Raw genomic sequence first — 23,139 nt, 5'->3', positions numbered from 1 at the left:
CTCCAGAGAAATAAAGTCCCAGCTTATCCAGCTCCTCCTTATTACTCAAACTCTCCAGTCCTGGTAATAACCTTGTAAATTTTTTCTGCATCTTTTCCAGTTTGGCAACATCTTCCTATAGCAGTCTGACCAGAATTTTATGCATTTAACCAAGAGAATGTTTAAAGTCAGTAGATTAGTAATCCAGAACTCCAGTTCTAGGGCCATGGGTTCAAAACCCACCATGGAATATGGTGTTATTTAAATACACTAAAAATCAGAACTGAAAAATGAGTCTGATGGTGATCACATTGAATGTTGTCACATATGACAAGATACAGTGAAAAGTGGTGTTTTATGTGCTTTACAAGCAGATTGTACCTTACAAAGTGCATTAGGGTAGCAGAACAGAGTGCAGAATATGCTGTGATAGCTGCAGAAAAGGTGCCGAGAGAGAGATCATTAGGTAACATTTGAGCGGTCCATTCAAAAGTCTGATCGCAGTGGGGAAGAGGTATGTGTATTCAGTTTTTTATATCTTCTGCCTAATGGACGAGGGTGAAAGAGGGGTCTTTGATTATGATGGTTGCTTTCCTGAGGTAGCAGGAAGTATAGAGGGAGTCAATGGATGGAAGGCTGGTTTGTGTGATGGACTGGGCTGTTTTCACAACACTGTAGTTTCTTGCGGTCTTGGGAACAGCAGTTGCCATAGCACACTGTGATGCTTCCCAATCGAATACTTTCTATGGTGCATCTATAAAAATTGATAAGAGTCCTTGTGGACCTGCCGAATTTCCTTAGCCTCCCTCAGAAAGTAGAGATGTTATTATGCTTTCTTAAACATGAATACAGACCCAAGACAATGTGTATGAATCTCAGTTAACTTCTGAAATGGCCGAGCAAGTCCCTCACTTATATCAAACTACTATAAAGTCCAAAGAAGAAAATTAAACTGGATGGTGTGCTGCATTGACTTAGGGAGCAGAAACAACAAAAGCAACAAAGCCATATTGACCCTGCCTGCAGAGTCCTCCTTAGCAACATCTGGGGCTTATGCTAAAAGTGGGAGAGCTATCCCACAAACTAGTCAAGCAACAATCTGACATAGTCATATGCACAAAATAGTAATTTACAGACAATAGTCCAGGCACTAGCGTCACGACCTGGGAGGGTACCCTGTCCCAATGGCAATGCGCACCCACCAAAGATGGTGGTACTGTGGAGTTGATCCAGGGATTCTCAATGTTGGAAACCTCTTGCTGACTACCACCTACCACAGTTCCACACCTTGGCTGATGAATCAGTGTTCCTCAATTTTGAACACAACTTGGAGGAAGCACTGAGGGTGGCTAGGGCTCAGAATGTATTCTAGTCGGGGCACTTGGATGGCCAGCATTGAAAGTAGAATTCTAGAATTGGAACTGACGGAGCCAACTGGATCCTAAAGGACACATCAGTTGGACCCGGTGTGTGAGAAATGGTGAGGGAACCAATAAAATAAAAAAACTGTAAGCTCGCCCTCACCAAAGTACCTGAGACAGCAGAAAGCATTGGATACTGCAAAGGCTATGATCGGTGAAAATATTCCAGCAATAGTATTGAAGATGTGCTTCAGAGCTAGCCAGGCTCCTAGCCAAGTAGCTCTAGCATAGCTACAACACGAATCAAAATATGTAAAAAAGTGTATAAAAAGCAAATAAATTTAAGCTGACCAATGACTGCCCAATAAGGCTACTCTCCATCATCAACAAACTAATGGAAGAGGTCATCAGCAGTGTTACAGAGTCATAGAGTCATCCAGCACAGAAACAGAAACAGAAACAGCCCAACCAATCCATGCCAACCAAGTTTCTCAAACTACACTTGCCAGAGCTTGCCTGCATTTGGCACTCGCAAAGAAATAAGCTATTCACTGATGCTAAGTTTAGTTTGAACAGGCCCATTTGGCTCCTGACCTCATTCCAGACTTGCACCAAAACAGATGAATTCCAGAGGCAAAGTGAGAGCAATAGTACCTGACATCAACGCAGCATTTGATCAAGTACGGTATCAAGGAATCCAGTGAAAAAATTGAAGTTAATGAGAGTCAGGAATAAAAGTTCCCAGTGGTTAGAGACATGCCTAACACAAAAAGATGATGGTTGAAGGTCAGTCATCTCAGCCCCAGGACACCTCCGTGGGAGTTCTTCAGGTTGGTGTTCTAAGCCATTTTTAAGTGCTTCTCCATTATAAAGTTAGAAATGGGATGGGTATCGATGATTGCACAGTGTTCAGCACCACTCACACCACCTCAGTTGCTGAAGCAGTTCGTGAGCATATGCAGCCAGACTGTGACAATACTCAGGCTTGAGCTGTGGCAAGAAACAGTCACACCAACAAATGATCATCTACATCGAGAGCGAATCTCATCATTGTCCCTTAACATTCAACAGTATTAGCATTGTTGTATTCTCCCACCATCAACATCCTGAGGGTTACCTTAAGCAGTATCAATACTATGGTTCTAAGGGTCGATCAGATGCTAGAAATTCTGCAGCGAATATCTCACGCCTGACTCCCCAAAGCCTAGCCACCATCTAAAAGGCACAAGTCAGGAGTATGATGGAAATTCTCCACTTGCCTGGATGAGTGCAGCTCCAACAACACTCAAAAAGCTTGACATCATCCAGGACAAAGCAGTCTGCTTGATTTACACCCCATCCACCATCTTCAATGGTGGTACCTTGATCACTGACCCACAAGTGCTGCAGAATAGATCATCTACAACTTGCACTGCAGTAATTCACAAAGGCTCCCATCCGTACCTTCCAAACCTGTAATCTCCTTCAACCAAAACAAGGACAGAATTTGAATGAGAAAAGTATCACCTATAAGTTCTCCTCCAAGCCTCGTAGATTCTGACCTGAAACTATATCGCTGTTGCTGGGATAAAATCCTGGAGCTTCCTTCCTGGCAGGACTGTGAGTGCAGCTGAACCAAACGAATCACAGTAGTTCAAGGAAGAAACTCACAACCAACCTTTCAAGGGCAATACCTAATAGTCTCACCACATCCGATACCTACATCCCATGAACAAATAAAAAAAAGCTGAAGCCATGGGATTTTCCATAGTTGACACCAATATGATTTTCAACTGGCAATCATGAGCAGCCCAGTTTTCCCAAACTGATCCTAGAGCTGGAATTGATGATGTGTCATTCGCATGAGCAACGGTGCATTAACAACAGGATCAACATTATCTCATGGGTAATAGCTAAACATTTGCAAGTGATTTTTAACTCCACTATTATAGCGACCAGCTAGGCTGCCTATTCTAATACAACTTGAATATTTAATGGTACAAGGACACTCTGCTGCTGGGAGTGGAATTCCTTCCATTCTCATAATTCACAAAGCTACTTAGAAGGGAGAGACATAGATTTGTTCAAGGGATTAGACACAACAGTTTTATGGACATAGATTGGAACTGAAGCAGCTGTTTGAAACATACAGCCCCGCCATGACAGCTTATAATGAACACAGAGTGGGTGGTACACATCTGAGAGGTCCCATAGCGAGTCAGACACACAATGCAGATAAAGGCACAGCTGCAAAGGGGAAGGAAATGCTCACATCTTGAGAATATGAGTAGCCCTTATACTCATGTAGTCAGCATCGTGACAGGTGGCACATAGCAGACACTTCAAGGCTGAGTCTGGTATGTATGTGATAGCATGGAATAATAGGCCAGAGTCTGGGCAGAGTCTGCTTACTGTTCACAAGGCAGGTGCTCATGTCCCTCCATCTGTGATTGGGGTGTGTGGTATCAGCATCATGAAGTAATATCTCCATCAGCATGCGGGCAAAGCTCTGCAGAAGGGGACAAAGGGAAATAGAGAGAAGCCAGAGGGTTGACTCCAGTGAACAGCAAAGGATTCCTTCAAAGGATAGAAGATGTGGCCAGCAACACAAATATAAAAGACAGGTTTAATTGAAAATCAAGTTTAACTGGATGGTTTTGTTCAAAATCAGGCACCACAACTTTGTAAGCAGTACTTTTTCTTTTAAATTATTATAGAAACTTGTCGATCTTTTATTACATTTCTGATGGTGAGTCAGAACATATTTAGTTTTATAATGATGAGACACAAACCATGCAACACAAATTGTGTTACTTTGTAATACATCTGATTTCATGTATCATTACTTCCTGTGAAAATTAAAAGCCAAATTTTGTCTCTGTCACTTCTTTCTCTATCTGCTCTCAAATTAGTCTTATGTTTATTTCAATTTTAATTTGCTTTCATGTCTCTGTCTCTGTACATCATTTCTCCCACATTGTGAAAAAGTGCTACAGGCTAGGGGAAACAATGCTGAATTCAGTGCTAACAATTTGGTCAAGAACCACCCAGCCAAAAAGGAAATTCCCCCAAAGCAAGAAGATGTTACTAATGGCATTAACAAGGGCAGAGTGAAACTTTCACACCTCAAAAGGGACAGAGTCCCACCTTTGAATGCTTCCTGCCCATCTGGTTGGAGAGCAGTCCCAGCATTGTCAAGGGCTCTATAGTAGGCAGTATATTGGGGTCAGGGCATGAAGAAAGTTTGGAAGTTCAGATGAGATTTGGACAGCTTAGTGAGTGTGAACCTTGTGAATACAGGAACGCAGAGATGAAGAACAGACAACTAAGATATTGATCAATCCATACAATGCAGGGGGAACCGAGAGTGTTCAAGGAGAAGGAAAGATTTGAATAATTTTGAGTGTATAAGATCTCATGCTTAAAAAAAGCTGGGTACATTTTGATGCAATAAGAAGGGCCTATAAACATTTTGGATTTTGTGGGGTGTGAGACAACTGGTGTCTTTGGGTTTGTAGCATTGGGAAGATAGAGACATGATGACAGTGAGTGGTTTAGAAACTTAGAAGCACTGTAAGATGATAATTACACCGTGGTAGGAGTCTAGTAAATCATATTGCCACTGAGAATCTGGGATTTGGCATCACATTTTAGAACTGAAAGGTATAGTATTGGTAGGCAGAAGGCTGGCATTGACTGAGACTAGGCCCTCATAGATTTACAGTGTTAGAGGATCAACCACTATTGAGACTCAACGAGATATAATTTAATGCATAATAGCATTTAAGGGCAAATTGTATTAACAAGATAAACATTGTTACTACGACTTAAGAGGAGGCCTGTGGATATATATCTTCTCATCAAGAGATCCCAAAACATTTTGCTTTATCAACATTGATGTGAGTAATGAAATTACCAGTTTTGGTGGAACTTAATGGAGTCTCCAGCATTAACTACTTCAGTATAATTTCCTTATACAACAAAGAACTAGGGAACTGTAGCACGACAAAAGAATTTGATGTATCACAGCATTGGGGTTGGGATAAGATGGGAGGAATTAGAGGAAAGGAGTACCAGAATTGAGAAATTGAAATAAGACACAGATGTGCATAACCTTGACAAATAATGAGAGAAACAAACCATAATGCAGCTCTAAAAAAAACATGTAACTTTCAAATCTCAGACTCTTCAGAAAGGGTAAAACTTTGGGACAAATTTTAATTTATGGTTTCCCAACAGTATTTATGCATTTTTGTGTATAATAGTAAATGTATTTTGCAAATTAGGTAATTTTCTTTTGTCCTTCCAATGTTAATAATTGTACTTTCTTCTAATTGTTCATTGCTGGCTGGCTGAGAAATAAAATGGCTGCCTGGGGAACCCATTTTGGTTCATTGCATCATGTAACACTGAAATGTTTAGGATGAAACTGTGAAATGAAATTTAGTGTACTTTATACCCACTTTCAAGTGTAGGAAGGGTCTGACAGGGAGCAGTGAGAAGGAATATACTGGTAGTGAAGGGCAGTATAGTGAAGGGCATTGACATCATTCTCTGCAGCAAAGAGGGTAAATCCACATCGCTGGGCTGCCTACTTGGTGCTGAAGTTTTGGAAATCTGCTCAGGGCTAGCAAGGCATTTGCAGTGAGAGGGAGACAATCTAGTCCTTGCGGATCATGTAGGCACTAATAACACAGACAGGACAAAAGGATTTGCTCTGCAGAGTCAAGACGAGGAACTAGGCAGTAAATTAAGACGTAGAACTTCAAAGGTCATAGTCTCTGCATTCTTAACGGAACCACATGCAACTAGTTCAGGGGAATGTTAGATTAGATAGGTGGATGCATGGCTCAAAGGCTGGTGTGGGAGAAGTGGGCTTTGGTTTGTGGGGCACTAATTCCACTGTTGAGGAAAGTGGGATCTGTAGTGGCGTAACGGTCTGCAGTGGCCCAGTATTCTTGCCACATAACGAGGGAAAGACACAGGATTTAAAACTAAATAGTGGGGCCAAGAGATCAAATTTTGTAACATGCACTAGAGTCAAGGCCAAGACAATAGATATTAAGAAACAAAATGCTAAATAGACTACAACAGGAAGAGATGCAGAGCACAAATCAAAGAGTCAACCAACAGACACGACTAAAACTTAAAGGAGTAAAAGGATAAAAGTGATGGTTCTGTATCTGGATACACCCAGCAATTAAAACAGAACTGATCAACTAAAAGTGTAAATAGAAATGAATAGGCCTGATCTTGTAGTGATTATAGTGATATGGCTGCAGGATGACATGGATTGGGACCTGAATTTTGAAGGGTATATTTTGGCATGACAGGAAATTAAGAAACAGTGGAAAGATGGCACTGTTAGGTTAGATTCCCTACAGTGTGGAAACAGGCCCTTTGGCCCAACCAGTCCACACCGACCCTCCGAAGAGTAACCCACCCAGAACCATTTCCCTCTGACTAATGCACATAACATTATGTTATATAACATTCCTGAAGAAGGGCCTGTGCCCGAAACGTCGAATCTCCTGTTCCCTGGATGCTGCCTGACCTGCTGTGCTGTTCCAGCAATAAAGTTTCAACAAACATAACATTATGGGCAATTTAGCATGGTCAATTCACCTTATCTGCACATCTTTGGACTGTGGGAGGAACTGGAGCACCCGGAGGAAACCCACACAACATAGGGAGAACGTGCAAACTCCACACAGACCGTCGCCTGAGGTTGGAATCAAACTTGGGACTCTGGTGCTGTGAGGCAGCAATGCTAACCACTGAGCCACTGTGCAACCCATGACAGCTCTACCACAAACAGGGCAAGGAGGCAGGTCCCAAATGCTACCTGACCATGATGGGGAAACAGATTGGCACCAATCTGTTATGCCATTTGGCAAACTTGCACCCTCACCCCAAGAAGTCCAAGTTGCTGTGACAACATGTACCTTTTTTTTTTAATGTATGTTGTAGCTTGGAGCTATGTATGGTGATGGCAGAAGGCTCCCCTTTTCTTTGGTTGACAGGGAATCTCAACACAATCTTATTGCCCACTACTGTTTTGGATGAATTTTCTGATTGATTCTCAACCTGCTTGGCCTCTATATGAATGCACCTTCCTTGGCCATCAAGTCCTGGAGTGGGACTTGAATCCAGAGCCTCTTGCTCAGAGTCAGGAGCATTATTCACTAGACCACTGGATCTCCTGTTGGCTATTAAGGTATTAAGAAAATAGGCAGCAATGACCTAAGTTCAGGCAATCATAATGTGGAAATATTTTGGGTAGAAATGAGAAATTATAAGGGCAAGAAGTCATTTGTAGGAGTGATAAAAGTAACCACACAGTAGGATAGACCATAAAGGTAGAAATAATGGGAACTTGTCAGAATGGCATAATATTAACCATGGAAGATTTTAATCTGCATATAGACTGGAAAAGTCAGATAGGCAAAAGTAAACTAGATGAAGACAGCAGAAAGATGATTATATTAGACATGCTACTCTGCAATAAGATTGGATTAACTAATGATCTCATAGCGAAGATGCTCTAGCAAGCAGCAACTATAATATGATTTAAATCGTGCTTTAGTTTGAGGGAGAGAGGAGTGGGTCTGAGACTATTTTTGTTAACATTTAAATAATGGGAAATCACAAGGCATGAAAACCAAGCTGGCTAAAGGGAATTGGCAAATTACGTTAAAGGATGTATTAATTGAGTTGTAGTAACAGACAATTAAGTGGATATTTCAGATTACACAGAATAAATAGATTCCAAACGGTAAGAAAAATTCCAAGAGTGGGATTTTTTTTGAGGGAGTTCTGAGACATTAACTTTTATTATACACGATTGAATTTTTAAAAAAAATTCCCACCACCAAATCAACCGTATTACTTTCCATCTATTACAACCTTGATACTATATATATATATACACATATATATATATATATATAAAACTTCCAAATGCAATGCATTCAGGATAACCAGTTGTTCAGTGAACCCAATCAACAAAGTCTTGGAAGATTCCTAAAAACTAAAGTTTTTAGTTCTTTAAAATTGTTCCTTAAATGTAAAGGCAGGAAGAGCAGTATTATACTCCCACTGGGTTCACAACTGAACACTCTTGCTGACATATTTTTTGGGGTCTCGCCCAATTGGTTTTTCTTCACTGCAGCACTCATTATTTACATCCACTTTGCTGGCAAGCTGCCTGCCAATGCATAGCTTGCCTGGTCTAATTTAAATGAGATCTCAGCTCCAATTTTGATCTGATCTCTGGTCCACCTCTGCCAGTTCCAGCATTGTTCCCTACCCCTTCAGAATTGTTGGTGGGGCAATTGGTACTCCCACAGATTAAAATCCCTATGTGTGCCTTTTGAGCACTGTGCCTTATAAATTTGTATCAAATTCCTGTTTTAGCTATTTTAACAGATACTTTTTAATGTAACAAATGGGTCAGTGACATTGTTGGAAAAAGAGAAATTTAATACAAAGTGGCTCATTTGAGGCAATAATGAACTGTCCCAACTTTGGCTTATGTTAAAATTCAACCCAGAGAGGAGTAGCCGGCAGACAATCGATTAAATACTTTGCCAAATGTTAAGTTCCTGATGGGGCATATGACCAGCAATCGGCTGGTATCACTGCTCTGCCAATCTCATCATCATAGCCCCTAAAACAGGCTGTAACAAGTTCCATAACAAGCAGCCATTATTGCCTGATATTGCCAGTTAATGCACCATTGCACCCCTTTTAGGGGCTATGTGAAATACTTTGCCCTCACAATGTTAACCTCTAAAAGCCAAGAAAACAATTGAAAGCTTTTAAAATGTAGAGTTAACTCAGAATATTTTACCCCAAGTAAGAGATATAGCACAAATAGTTTTCACATTTTATGTTTAAACCTCATGGGATTCTTTTTTAAGTCAACCAGTTCAGAATGCTATTACACAGCTCTGGAGCATATGGGACTTGAACTCAGGCCGCCAGGCTCAAAGTATGAATGGGATGAGTGAATGTATTTTCTAATATCAATGGAATAGGGATACTTTCTAAACAACCTGCTCAGTAACATTATTACACACAGCTGAAGCAGGTGGGGCTGGAACCCCACATCTTCTGATCCAGAGATCACAGAGATCACTCCACCACAAGGCAATTCTAAATATTTACAAACCCTGAAGCAGCTACAGTTTTGCAATGACATATTCTTTCAGCATTCACTATTACATCACTATTTATTTTTCAAGTTTCTCAAGGCCGGCGCTGTCTTGTCACATTTATCATTTAAAATCGAAATGCAGTGTATGTTTTTCCAAATCAGTTGATGTTTGTTCTAAATGAGGCACATCATGCTTGATTTATTACAATGTTTGTTCTTATATAATTGATCTTCACATCATGTCCAAAATATACCATAAAGAAATTCCACCCAGATAGAAAGAAAGCAGAGTTGGAAGTATTTGCATTCTCTAACAGCTCCCCCTACAGAAACCAACTCGTGATTTCCAAAACTATCCCTTGCAGTTGGGAATGAACATGAAATGCACAGTGCACTGTGTTGTACAATTTCTTTGTAACTCTTTATTAATTCATTTATACCACTTTTAATGTCCCAAGAACATCAAGAAAACTGATTGCATATTGCATGCCAATTGATGGTTTAGTTTCTGACAAAAAAAATCTATGTGCAATAAAATGCATACTGTACAAAAACCGAGCAGGTAGCATGGACTTTTCTTGACTTGGGGGATGGGACGGTGTAAAATTAGATCATGGCTAATAAAAACAAATCCTCCATTCCAACCTTCATTAGGCATGCAGAGCCTGGGATTCCTAACTGTGCACAAAGGAACGGCAGAAACTCCCTTTTGTCCTTTTTATAAACCAAGTTAGGAGTCTGACAAACTACTGTGTAGAAATGTCCAGATTAAATTTCCTGTTGCAGCAAAAGGAAGCTCATTACTATTTATAAGGATTGGCATTAATTAGATTAAGTACCAACAATGGGGAAATCATGGTACATCTGTGGCTCTGTAATAAGTAACTTTCTGGAGACCTACATGATTGTGCTTCCAATAACAATACATCCCTCACTTTGAGATGTTTGGCATCAAAATAATGTTTTCTTCAACAATGGAAAAAAGAAAGGTTTGAATTTATGTAATCCCTTTTGAATATAAATTCAAAACTTTCTAAAGTGTTTACAACTTACACTTGAAGTGCTGTGTTTGGAATGAAATGTAGCAAATGCATTTAATTAATGCACAACAGAGTCACTCAAAAATAAATGGGATAATGGTATCTGCTACAGTGAAGCATCAAGCAATCAGTTATACTGATGTATCCTAGGAGTTTTTATTGATGTGACACACCTGGAATTGTTCACATCGGATTTTCTTGAATAGACTGATGTTCAATTTTCAGAAAATAGGAGGGGAGTTTTTACAATCAGGAGAAATGGTAGAGACAAAACAAGGGGCAGGGTGACGAATGTTATATAGTTTGGGATAACTGAGTTGTGTTGACTTTGTTGGAGGGTTTTAGCTGTAATAGCTGAGAAAGCTATTTCACTGTACATCATCTCATTAACTACCGAAGCCCTCTCTACAGAATCCCTCACATCTAATTCTAGCTCCATCTTGTCACTTGTTGTTCCCAGAACTCTCATACTCATTGGATATCTACTGAAAGATCAGCATCCTTTGCAATTGAGCAACACTTGTAAGACCACTGTGCAACCGAATAAACATTGGGAAACCTTACCCCTTGCTGGCAGTACAATAGCATAGCAGGTACAAAGATACACTGCCTATGGCACATCGCTGGTATGGCTGGCACTCCCTCACACATACAACCTTATTGTGTCACTGTAGTCACTGTTTGGTCACCACACCATACAGTTTACCTATGCTTCATAACATGCTGCCTGAACACCGTTTCTAAGTGACTTTGTCCGCAATGTTCACTGGTCACCTGTGTCTTTTTTTTAAGTAAGGGAACAGCACATTTAGACAAGCAAATGGACAATTCTAAACACAAGCATTTATTTACAATCAGCAAAAAGGAAACACAAGTAAGATGAATAGTGGTTTGAATATATCCCCTACAATGCAACTCAAATGCTGGCATCATGGCCACATGGTACGGTGCTCTGTTCCACCTCAGCTCCTGGAACAAAAACAGAAATTGCTGGAAAAGCTCAGCAGGTCTGGCAACATCTGTGAAGAGAAATCAGAGTTAGCGTTTTGGCCAAATGATTGTTTCTCAGAATAGACTCTCCCTCAGGAGGGCTCACTCGACCTGAAACATTAACTCTGATTTCTCTCAACAGATGCTGCTGGACCTGCTGAGCTTTTCCAGTAATTTCCATTTTTGTTTCTGATTTGCAGTGCCTGCAGTTTTTTTCAGCTTTTCCTCAGCTACTGGAGCCGGGTATCAATCACATCCTGTCCTCCTCCAGTGTCCTTGTCCTCTTCCATGGAAAACTGCTGCTGGTCCCCCATTTCCTCTGCATTACCACATCATCTCACTGCCTGCTCGGATTGTGCAGAATACAACATGCTCACTCTGCCTGGACTACACCAGATGCATGCCCACCATCCCAAGATCAGAGGGGCATCTTTAGTGTAAGAACATCAGAACATAAAAACTAGGAGCAGGAGTAGGCCATTTGGCCCCTCGAGCCTGCTCTGCCATTCAATAGCTCCCTCACCATAAGCCTTAGTTCCTCTACTTTTCAAAATCTATTTTAGCCTTAAAAGCATTCAACAGGAAAGCCTCCACTGTTTCACTGGGCAGGGAATTCCACAGATTTACAACCCTTTTGGTGAAGAAGTTCCTCCTTAACTTGGTCCAAAATCTGCCCTCCTCCCTCCTTATTCTGAGGCTATGCCCCCTAGTTCTAGTTTCACCTGCCAGTGGAAACAACCTCTTTGTTGCTATCCTATTGATTCCCTTCATAATTTTATATGTTTCTATAAGAGACCCCCCCACCACCATTCTTCTAAATTCCAATGATTATAGTCCCAGTCTACTCAATCTCTCCTCATAAGTCAACCCTCTCAAATTTAGAATCAACCTAGCGAACCTCCTCTGCACCCTCTCCAGTGCCAGTACATCCTTTTTCAAGTAAGGAGACCAAAACTGTACATAGTGGCAGCCATATCATCTACCCAGCGTGGGCCTGGTCAAAGTATGTGCAGCATTGTATCTGCACTCCACTTCAGTCAGGGGATGCTGCCAGCCATGGTCACAGTGAATGGCCCTTGTCCACTAGTAACCAGCCTCGTAAAGCTCCTAGACAACCTAACGCACCACGTACATGAGAGAGCTCCAGAACTTAGGAGTCAGAGATCACTTGAATAGTAATGGAATGGAACCTGTCAATAAATTCCGCAGCGTTGTGATTCTGCTCTCTCAGTACCACGTATTTACAGTCGATGTCACCCTAGACCTGTGTTCCTGAATCAAACTGCCCAGGCTGAAGTTGTCAAAGGGGAAACAAAATGAATTGTTCCCATGTCCTGTGAACAAATGGTTAAACAAACTTACAGTAACTAACATCCCACCAGCAGCTAGGCACAGGAATCCCACTGGAAATGACATAAAGTTGCAAATATAAGGGGTAAAACAGAGTTCTAGCTATAGGAACACTCAATGCTGGCAGACCCTGCAGATGAGGCCTGCTCACACTCCTCCAGCCATGCAGTGGCCCAATACCTTGGGACATGGCTCCATTGTTCATTCGGCCTCAGCACATGCATTGACTTGGTGAAGGTGCTGCTCCAGCCAAGGGTTTAACAGCAAAAGGGAGTGTCTGTTGCATTCTGGGCCTGTTTTCACCCCAGACCCACATCAACCATTCCACGTTTCAGACTTTTCATTCATCACCAAATAGATCGTCGTCAAACCAACATGCGAGATGAGGGAGTGATGGTCTTCTCCTCCTATAGTAGACTTGGAAGTTGCACAAGTGTTGGGTCATTTTGAGCCAGTGTTTGCCTCTTTTTTAAAATCTGTTCTGCTTACTACAGCATCATTGTGATGCCCACATTGAATTTGCATGGTCAGATATCCACTCTGCCCCCTAAGCCCCGACATTAAACCTTACTGATGGCCACTCTGATCCTCGTGCCCTCTGTGGAGTCCACAATGGCGGTGCCTGTCAATTTCCACCCTTTTGTAGCTTCCCATGCTCTCTAACTGTTCTGATGACCTCTCACCCACCTTAGGTCTCCCTTCTACGACTGTCCTTGACCCCAGCTCAACAAATATCTCTGCTTTCACTCTATAGTCTTGATTCCCTCACTTGTTTTGGCAAAGATCACTTTGCTGCCTCTACGGGTCCCATTATAGCCTCCTCAGTGATCAACAGAAGGACCTCCAAGACTGTACCCACTTTTGATCTCTGACAGACCTTTACAATGAACCCCTCAACATCACTGACCAAACCCCTGACTGCTGTGTATGCAGCTCCCCAACAAACAATGTGATTCTCCTAACCACGAGCAGCTCAGGCGATGACTGACATGGCCAAGTACCTGGAGTATTCCCATGACTGACGATACTGGGACCCCCTGACTGACAGTGTCGCTCACCCCACACTCCCCCCACCCCCCCCAGCCTTGAGTTGACTGAGGTTAAATCTGATTAAAGGCACAGTGATTTGTTGGAATAAATGTGCAGGGTGTTTGCCGTACAGGTGGCTGGCACCTGCTGAAGGCGTTAAATGAATATTTCAGAGTGCTGTTCACATATATGACCCTTTTCCCGAACAGAATCCCAATGACAAGTAGTCTGCCTCTGTATCTGTACAATAGTGCACATCAATATGACAATAATGATAGCCTTCAATTCTGGCTGAAGTGCCAATGTGCTACTAGGCAAAGCAAGGCATGAATGCTGTCTGAATGCAGCAAGACGATCAAAAAATGACTACTAAGAGAGCTAGTGAGCAGCCCTGAGAGGCAGTCTAGCCCAATCCATGAACTGGGCGTCTGTCCCTGTGCAGAAACCTTGCAGCAGTTTTGCAATGCAACTTGCCAGTGCACCCTGCAATTAAGGTCTGTGCTTTAAGTGGCCCACAAGTGATTTTGAGAGGTGTCATGATGCTTGTGAGAGGCTGGAAAATGTCAGATGCCAATGTCCATGGACAAAGAGTGCATGTGGCTGGTGCACACAGACTGAGCAACTCGGAAGCTCCTCGCAGCCAGCAGTGAGCTGAAGTCAACAGGTACCCGCTCTGACTTCCATATCGGGAATTCTGAACATTTTGTTAGTTTCACACAGTTTGTAATGTAGGGAGCTGAATTTTGATGAGGTGAATTGTACCTTAATAAGGTATTTAACAAACTACTATTTCCCCCTTAATTAGCAGCTCACTGCTTGCCACTCTGTAAAATGATTTAAAAATGCTGTGAGCTGCTCTTCAGGGCGGGACAGGCATCATCAGACTTCGACACTGATTCTATCACAAATCTTGTCATACCTTGTCATTCCAGCCCCTAGAAGATTCCACTGTACATCCTTTATGGCCAGCACTCTGTGGCAGAAGATTGCACTTACTTTGAGGTTTTCAATAAAATACGGGTAGCCATCTATGTTAACCTCTTACCATCTAAAGTAGATTAAAAAGCACCCAGTCTGATGGTAACAATGTAGCTAGTAACAATGTAGGAAAGTTCAGCTTGCTTTAGTTGCCTTGTTCCATTTTCAAACTGTAACTGTACTGTTCCCGTGATAATGGCCATGCTGCAAGGTTTGTTCAGCAAATTACATGCCAGGCTGCAAGGGGAATGTTCCATCACCCCTGGATCATAAGTCACTGCAATCGCTTTCCCTCCTGGCAGGCGGAACTACAGTCGAAAGCTTTGAACAAACGCTGAAGGTGACATGAAGCACAAGTCCCAGGATCATTACAACAAACGAGATGGCAAAGAGGGCAATTCAAGCTGACACAGGGAACAGGTAGAAGCCTTTCTGTTTATGTAATCAAGCAGTGCAGTCCCTGAAGAGATAAACATGGAAATAAAATCTCACAGCACCCGTGAAGGAAAGCTGGTGCTAAACGTAAGCTGAGCTTTTCACATCCATATTGTTTACGTGCAGCGAGAGTTTACTTTCACCTGCATGAAGTGCTTTCAACTTGTTCTGAAAAGAATTTATTTATTTAACAAATGATTCAGCCTTGCTTACATTACAACATTTGCAGCAGATTAGCCACACAAAATGTTTCACTCCATAATTAAATACACTACATCTTGTAATCCACCGACACTTGCAAAAAGGTGGACTGCATCATGTGCATGAATTTGGAAATCAGCCCAAAATTGGTTATCAACATCATCTAAACGATCTCAGCATCTAAATAAGTGCAGTCCTGGCAGATTAATAATGGTTGTGTTCTATTGTCTAGCATTTTATATTTGAGAAAGACTGAATCCATTCCAAATAATTCAAAAGTAATGTTAGAACACGTTGTTGAGCAGCCTACTGCCAGACTATGTCCAGTTTCTGTTATAGAAAAGATTTTATGCTTACTGTCTCAATCTTACCATTTGTGTAAAAAACACTGGTGCAGTGGCGTCACTATTTGGGTAATACAGACGCCCTGGATCACATTCTGGTGCAATGATATGGGTTCAAATCCCACAATGACAACCAGTTGAATTTAAATTCAATATATTTATAAATCTGGGTGTAGAGCTAGTCTCAGTGAATAGTGATCATGAAGCCATTGTTGATTGTCATAAGAAGCCAGCTACTTGACTAAGGTCCTTTAAGGAAGGACATGTGGCACCTATGCATGGTCTGGCCTACTCGTAACTCCAGACCCACAGCAGTGTGTCTGACTCGTAACTGCTCTCTGAAATGGCCGCACAGCTCACTCAGCTCAAGGGGAGTTAAGGAAGGGCAAGAAATGCTGTCCTTGTCAATGATCCCATGCAACAATAAAAATTCAGTTCCTAACACTGTGATGGAAAATATATTCGATCCTTTGTGAAAATTGTACATTTTCATCATCTGTTCTATTGCAGATGGGCTGCCAATTGTATATTCCCAAAGATCACTCTCAATGTTAAAAACATCTGAATTTAATAATCTATTTCAGAATCCTCCCAGTGTTCAAATGGGGTAAAGAGGCTTCATTGCCGAAACTATAAAGGAACTGTGAAAGGAACAAGGAGAAAGCAAGGTGAAATGAAACTGGAGCATTTATGTTGGAAGGGATTTTATGGCCTCCTTCTTGATGTGTTTTCAATGGACAAAGAGATCATAAAATATGAAATATGGGTAGCGCACCACCTTCCCACCCAGCCCAAACTCCAGTCCCCACGTGGGAAATGTGCAGAATGCCCATTAACCCCTGATTTCTCGGCCAATTCACACACTTAAGTGCTCAATTAATGGCTCTTAAGGACTTCAAACTGCCTTCACTGTCACAATTTGTTTTCATTCATTCATTGAGTGTGGGCATTGTTGGCTGGTCTAGCATTCATTGCATTTGCAAAAGTGGCGCTGCAGTCCATATGCTGTATGTAGACCCACAATACTGTAAGGAAGGGAATTTCAGGATTTTGACCCAGCAACAGTGAAGGAACAGCAATGTATTTCCAAATCAGGATGGTGAGTGGCTTGGAATGGAACTTGCAGGTGGTGGTGCTTCCATATATGTGCCACCCTTGTCTATACACTGGACAATGGGAGGTGGTTGAGATTGGGCTGGCTATTTTAACATGCCCAGTACTTCCCAGGAGCTGAATAACTACACCATGTTCTTCGTGACCTGCAACACATTATCAATGCGGATGAGGACCTCACCAAGACCTTCCCCACACCTCCACTACTTGCCTTAAAACAACTACCAAACCTCAAACAGATCATTGTCCATAGTAAGCTGCCTGGCTTTCAGGACAACTCCGTACAACCCTGTCACGGTAGGCGCTGCAAGACATGCCAGAGTGTGGACATGGACACCAGCATTACGCGAGGGGATACTTCCCACCATGTATGTGGCTAGTACTCATGCGACTCAGCCAACGTTGTCTATCTCATACGCTGCATTCAAGGGTGCCCTGAGGCATGGTACATTGGTGAAACTGAGCAGAGGCTACAGCAAAGGATGAATGGGCACCGCACAACAATCAACAGACAGGAGTGATCCCTCCCAATTGGAGAACACTTCAGCAGTCCGGGACATTCAACCTCGGACCTTCGGGTGACCATCCTGCAGGATGGACATTGGAATAGGCAGTAGCGAAAAGTGGCCAAGCAGAGGCTGATAGCTAAATTCTGTACCCATAGGGCAGGCCTCAACTGGGACCTTGAGTTCATGTCACACTACAGGTGACCACCATTGCAGTATACACATGCACACAGACACTCCTACACACACACACCCACACAGACACTCACGCACACTCCCACACTTACACATGCGCCCTCTCACAGACTTAGACCCCTTTACAGTCACACACAGACATATACACTCTCTCTCACAGACACTCACAACCCCCCACCCCACACCCACACACCAACCCATATGCACACATACACATATACATTTGTGGGCTGAATTTGTACTTGCAGAGTTACGTTGTACTTTGCTCAAAAACTGCATGAATCCATGTAAGATTCTGTTAACTCACTTTTTAGACTAGAATCAGTCTAAACATTATGGCACGGACAGCAGCACACAGGGGGCTAACTCCTTCAACATATTATCTGGGCTGACACCAATTGTTAAAGTTAACCTGAGAACGTAACTTTTAAAAAAAGTTTTGAGATTTACATATGAAAGAAGTGAAACTAACACGGGCATTCTAACAGATGAGAGACTTAACAAACAATCAAGGTATTTTTCAATGTATAGTTCAGTTACATCACACTGTAAACTTTCACTATAAATTCTGTGTCTTACAATTGTGTCCTCCACAACTACCTGATGAAGGAGCGGCGCTCCGAAAGCTAGTACTTCCAATTAAACCTGTTGGACTATAATCTGGTGTTGTGTGATTTTTACTATTTTAACATGGTAGTTGCTGAAAGGAAAGGTGAGAAGTAACATTATTTGGTGTTGGGGTGTATTTTCTGTCCACCTTGGCCCACACCCAAGGTCATAGCACCCTTTTTGTGACTCTTTGACTCGGCTCCAAAACCCTCCCTCTCCCTCCTCACTACTCCCACCATCTGGATGGTCAATCCATCCCCAGCCACAAAACCTGGAGCTCACACTTATTCATGGACTCCTTGCAGTCCAGCATTACCAATATCTCTCTTTTGCCACGACTGCTGGTACAAAGCAGATTAGCCAGCAGCTCCCAGGAATGGATCTACCTTCCATTGAGGATTGAAAATCCCAATCACTCCATGTTAATATCCATAATGTCACCGCGTTGCAGTTATTTCTAAAGTCAGTTGGAGTGTGACTGCCTTTACTAATGGTGGAGGGAGGTGTTGAAGGGAGAATAAAATGGAAAAGTATGCGGAATTATTGTTAACTAACCAACTGAACAGGATGCTTGAAATTTGTTGATGTTCTCTTGATTTATTTTGAGTTATTTATGCCATTTTTCAGGGAGTTTAGCAGATCTTCTGTGAAAGCTGGTAGTAAATCAAGAGAAATCTCAGGGAAATTCCAGGCAAAGGCTTTTATTTTAGCAAGAAAAGGCTACAGGATATCCATCCTGTGCTTTCAGATAACTGATTATGACTGGCATGTTAAAGTGGAACTAAATAAATAGAATTTTATGGTCTGCAGTACAGCCCGCTCGATTGCACAGGTGTTTTGGCGCAATTCCTCAGATAGTGGAGCAAACGGCAAAAAAAACTTGTGGAATTTTAAGCTCTAGTTACGTTTTGTACGACTCAAGTTTCTGCAAGAAAGACACAACAAGTAGGCACCATCCAGAGAACTGGTACACTCCATCCCCACCCCGGACAAATAAATCACCAGTAGGAGCTTCCATTAATTTCTGAATTCATCATATATTTATGAAGAATTCAGAAATGAAACACATGCAAAGACACTAACAGGTGGTTTTCAAAAGCATTGAATTAAACATTTCTTAAAATTTACTAAGGAGCTAATTATCATAACACATTTAGAAATCACACAACACCAGGTTATAGTCCAACAGGTTTATTTGAAAGCACTAGCTTCAGGAGTGCTGCTCTTTCGTCAGCTAGCTACCTGATGAAGGAGCAGCACTCCGAAAGTTAGTACTTCCAAATAAACCTGTTGGACAATTACCTGGTGTTATGCGATTTTTAAATTTATCCACCCCAGTCCAACACCGGCACCTCTTCATCATGGCTATCATAACACAGACTTTGGAGGAAATTATGTGGTCATATTTTTAAAAGCCACTACTCTTCATTTAAAATAGGGTTACATTCAGATGGCAGATTGATCTTGTGGGGTGAATTTCACAGGGTATTGTATTGTTTGCCCCATCACTTTCCGCACCAGTTCCAAATATCAGATGCTATATAACTAGCTTTATGAAAGCCTACCAAGCAGCAATAACACACAGTTGCATGATGCAATAAACAAACAGATAATTGGCTTTCAGCTCCTTAGTGAAATCAGCTGATTGGCTGGCAGCTCTCGCAATCCCAGCAGTACCACAACGGTACTAGGCACTGCTGGGAATAACAGTAGGCCCCAGGATGAAGACCACCACGGCCTATAGACCCAAGGGAAAGGCAAGTAGATTTTTGATTCCGGGTAGGAGGAACAAGGTGAGAGGCAATATCACATTGAGGAAGGGTGCCCTAAGAGGTACACAGTGTACCTTCTGAATGATGTATCCTTTCCTTCCTACAATTCCTACACCATTGTTTTGCAAATATTTCTCATTCCCACCTGACTGCCCACATCACCATGTTGAATGGTGTGGACAACATTGTATTTGGGTAATCTGGCTTGGTAACAAGCTAAATTACTTCATAAGTAGTTCTATTTAAATGGTGGATGGACAGCTGATTTTGACACCCTCCCACTTCCTGTATTATGGGAACCAGATGGCGGGAAGGCAATGGGTTAGTCCTCCATTATAATTACCCTGACTGAAAGAAGGCCTTGCAGGGGCCAGTAAAATTCAACCCACCCTGTGCAATTATTTTACTCTAGTAAAACCCACATCAGCTGTATTAGTCCAAGTTCATCAGTTTAACACTCTTAAGTACAACATTTGAAACAATTTATTTTCCGTTTTAAAATGCTACTTGACAATCCTGCATGAAGTTTTTTTCATTCATTACCCTTGCTGTTCCTGATCTATACTGGCTCCCAATTTCTGCAGGGGCAGCAAATTAAAATTCACACCTTCACTTTTAAATCCCTTTCCAAGCTCTCCAATCCTCATCTCTGCTTATCTCCTTCAGGTTACAAACTCTTCCCACGTTCTGGATTTCTCTTCATTCCCTTCTTTTCGCCTAACTATTCAAAACCCCTCCTTCAATGATTTAAGGCTTACACTCTCTATGTTTTCCCAAACGCTTTCAAATCTGCACCATCCACTCCATTCTTAAGACCCTTCGAAAACCTCATTTCCTTGAGCAGATTTTTGTGCTCAGTCTCCCTCTTTGCCAAGATTTCCATCCTTTTCTGAACCTCCTCTGTGAATCACCTGGGGATGCGCTCAAATTACTATAAACATATAGGAAGATGTTTCTATATATTGACATTAGTTTTATGTATATATTGTATAATACATATATCTCAAGAATGTTTCCAATCTTTAAAGTTCCAGCATGTTTTCTGTCGAAAATACCCTTGTTGTGAGCCCCTTTGCACTTCCGCATACCTTGGATTTTCTACTTAGCCTTATAATGATAGGAGCCTCTGACTATCCATTTTGAGGACAATTACACAAAGAGGCATAATAGAACCTAGAACTCCATGTACTGAGCTTTCAGTCTTTCCAAGCTCAGCCATTATGTAATTTAGATTGTCGGCCTGATCACTAAATCAGTTCTGAACTACCAGCTGTCAGTTGAGTTCAATAGAGGATCATATTGGACTTGAAACAGTAAGAGTCAGATTGGATTTGAAACATTCTCTGTGTTTCTCTCTCCACAGATGCTGCTATATCTCTTCAGCACTTTCTGTTTTTATTTATTGGGGTCAGGAATATTCTCAACCAAAGAAATAGATGGAACCTGGGAAATCAGGAATTTATATTGATCTAGTTTGATCCCATTATTTACAGAATGCAGAGATGCTCAACAGAGTTTTATAGGAGCCAAAGCAACTGTTCCCAAAGCAACAGCCAGCTCCCTCCCTCCCCCCCTCCCAAATGGACACATGATGGATTTTCTGTCTGCAGACTAGGCATGCATTGGAGATGGGCTAATAGTGATGCAGCCACTCTCTGCCCCATATATAACTGCCATTCTGCTGATTCATGAGTCCCAGCAAGATCTTCATTGAATGGAAATGGTGAGTCCAATCCCAGAATGACTACTATGATTATAAATTTGTATGTCTCGTCAATACTTTCGTAAACATTTTCAAGAATGGATCAATGGTACTCTCACTTGCATGGGTCATTGGAAGAGACACACACATGCACACACAACACACACGCTTCATGCTGTGTTAGAGTAATGTTTTAGTACCTCAAGTCTATTCCACAAAACAATTAGATATCACTGATGTGACCTAATTCCATATCAGCAAGCTATAGTGTATAAATTAAATTTATTTAATCCAACCATTTAACTCCAGACAAAATTGAAGACTTACACTTGTTTTGCACTTAACACAGCCTAATATGTTTTACCACCAATGAATTGTCTTCAAAATGAAATCACTGCTGCAATGTCTGAAACATGAGAGCTAATTTCCACACGTAATGTCCTAGAATGCGATTAAGATCAGATAATATGTGTAGCAATGTTGATCAAAGTATAAATGCTAACTGGAAAGGAAGGGAAAATCCCATGTCCTTTTTTGAAATAGTGCAGTGGAATATTTCACTTCCACCTGAGAGGGAAGATAAGGCATCAGATTGATCCATCATCTGGAAAGAAGGCACTTCAGGTAGTTCAATGGAGGGTTGAACTATCAGCCTGGAGTTTGTGGTCCTGGCTCTGGAGTGGGACATAGACTTGCAATCTTTTGCCTCAGAGCTGAGAGTGTGCAGCAGTTGGCACTGATGTAATTTATCCTGTGCATCGAACTAGAAACTGTCAGTGTAGCAATCTATGCATTGTCACATTTTTTACACCAAATGATGAATTAATAAATTGAACAGCACTGAACAGATTGGATTTACTTAATAGCATTCGTCTATTCACCGTGATGCTGAGCGAAACTTGTGATTTTGTTCTGGAGCATGTCAAAAAAATTACCTCACTTAATGTGTTTGTTCATATCCTAAGCATGTGTTATTGTGTTTTTTTTACGAAAAGTAAGATCACTCTCACGTACACTGATGGTTTAGCAACTCATCAAAATTTGCAATGGAATTTTAGTGTTTACAGTTGCTTGTTTTCTCTTGTGAAATGTCAAGTTTTAAGTGTGCTTTTAAGATTGAAACATATTGCTACCTATTAAAAAGATGACGCTGGGATTGTTACTTTCCCTGTAACATTACATTTTCTTGCAGAGGTGTCACAATCAACTTGCCTTCATTTGCGGTTTGTTAAAGTGCTAGTTCTGTGGGAGTATAAATGCATTTAAATCCAGTGAACCTGTGCAAAGAATTTCAACACAGATTAGCAGTGTCCAAAGAATAAAGACACTGCAGATTTAGTGAGGTACTGCAGTCACATCATGAGCTCAAATGTGTTTGTAGAGCTATGGCTCTTCAGG

At 41.5% G+C, this 23,139-nt stretch overlaps 1 protein-coding gene across 8 annotated transcripts in view; it reads right to left on the bottom strand.

Moving 5' to 3' along the window:
- LOC122549771 (histone deacetylase 9-like) overlaps window positions 1–23,139 on the bottom strand; it is a 789,364-nt gene that overhangs the window by 557,389 nt on the left and 208,836 nt on the right. The window contains exon 1 of one of the 8 annotated variants that reach the window (XM_043689770.1): window positions 3,732–3,765. The exons of the other annotated variants lie outside the window; for them this stretch is intronic. Within the exon in view, the coding sequence (XP_043545705.1) occupies window positions 3,732–3,753 (22 nt within the window). The 5' untranslated portion in view covers window positions 3,754–3,765. Of the gene's footprint in view, window positions 1–3,731; window positions 3,766–23,139 lie in introns of those variants that run through there. 8 annotated transcript variants of the gene reach the window in all.

This window comes from Chiloscyllium plagiosum, chromosome 5 (genome assembly GCF_004010195.1).
Source record: "Chiloscyllium plagiosum isolate BGI_BamShark_2017 chromosome 5, ASM401019v2, whole genome shotgun sequence".
Lineage (NCBI taxonomy): Eukaryota > Metazoa > Chordata > Chondrichthyes > Orectolobiformes > Hemiscylliidae > Chiloscyllium > Chiloscyllium plagiosum.
This window is presented reverse-complemented; position numbering and strand designations above follow the sequence as displayed.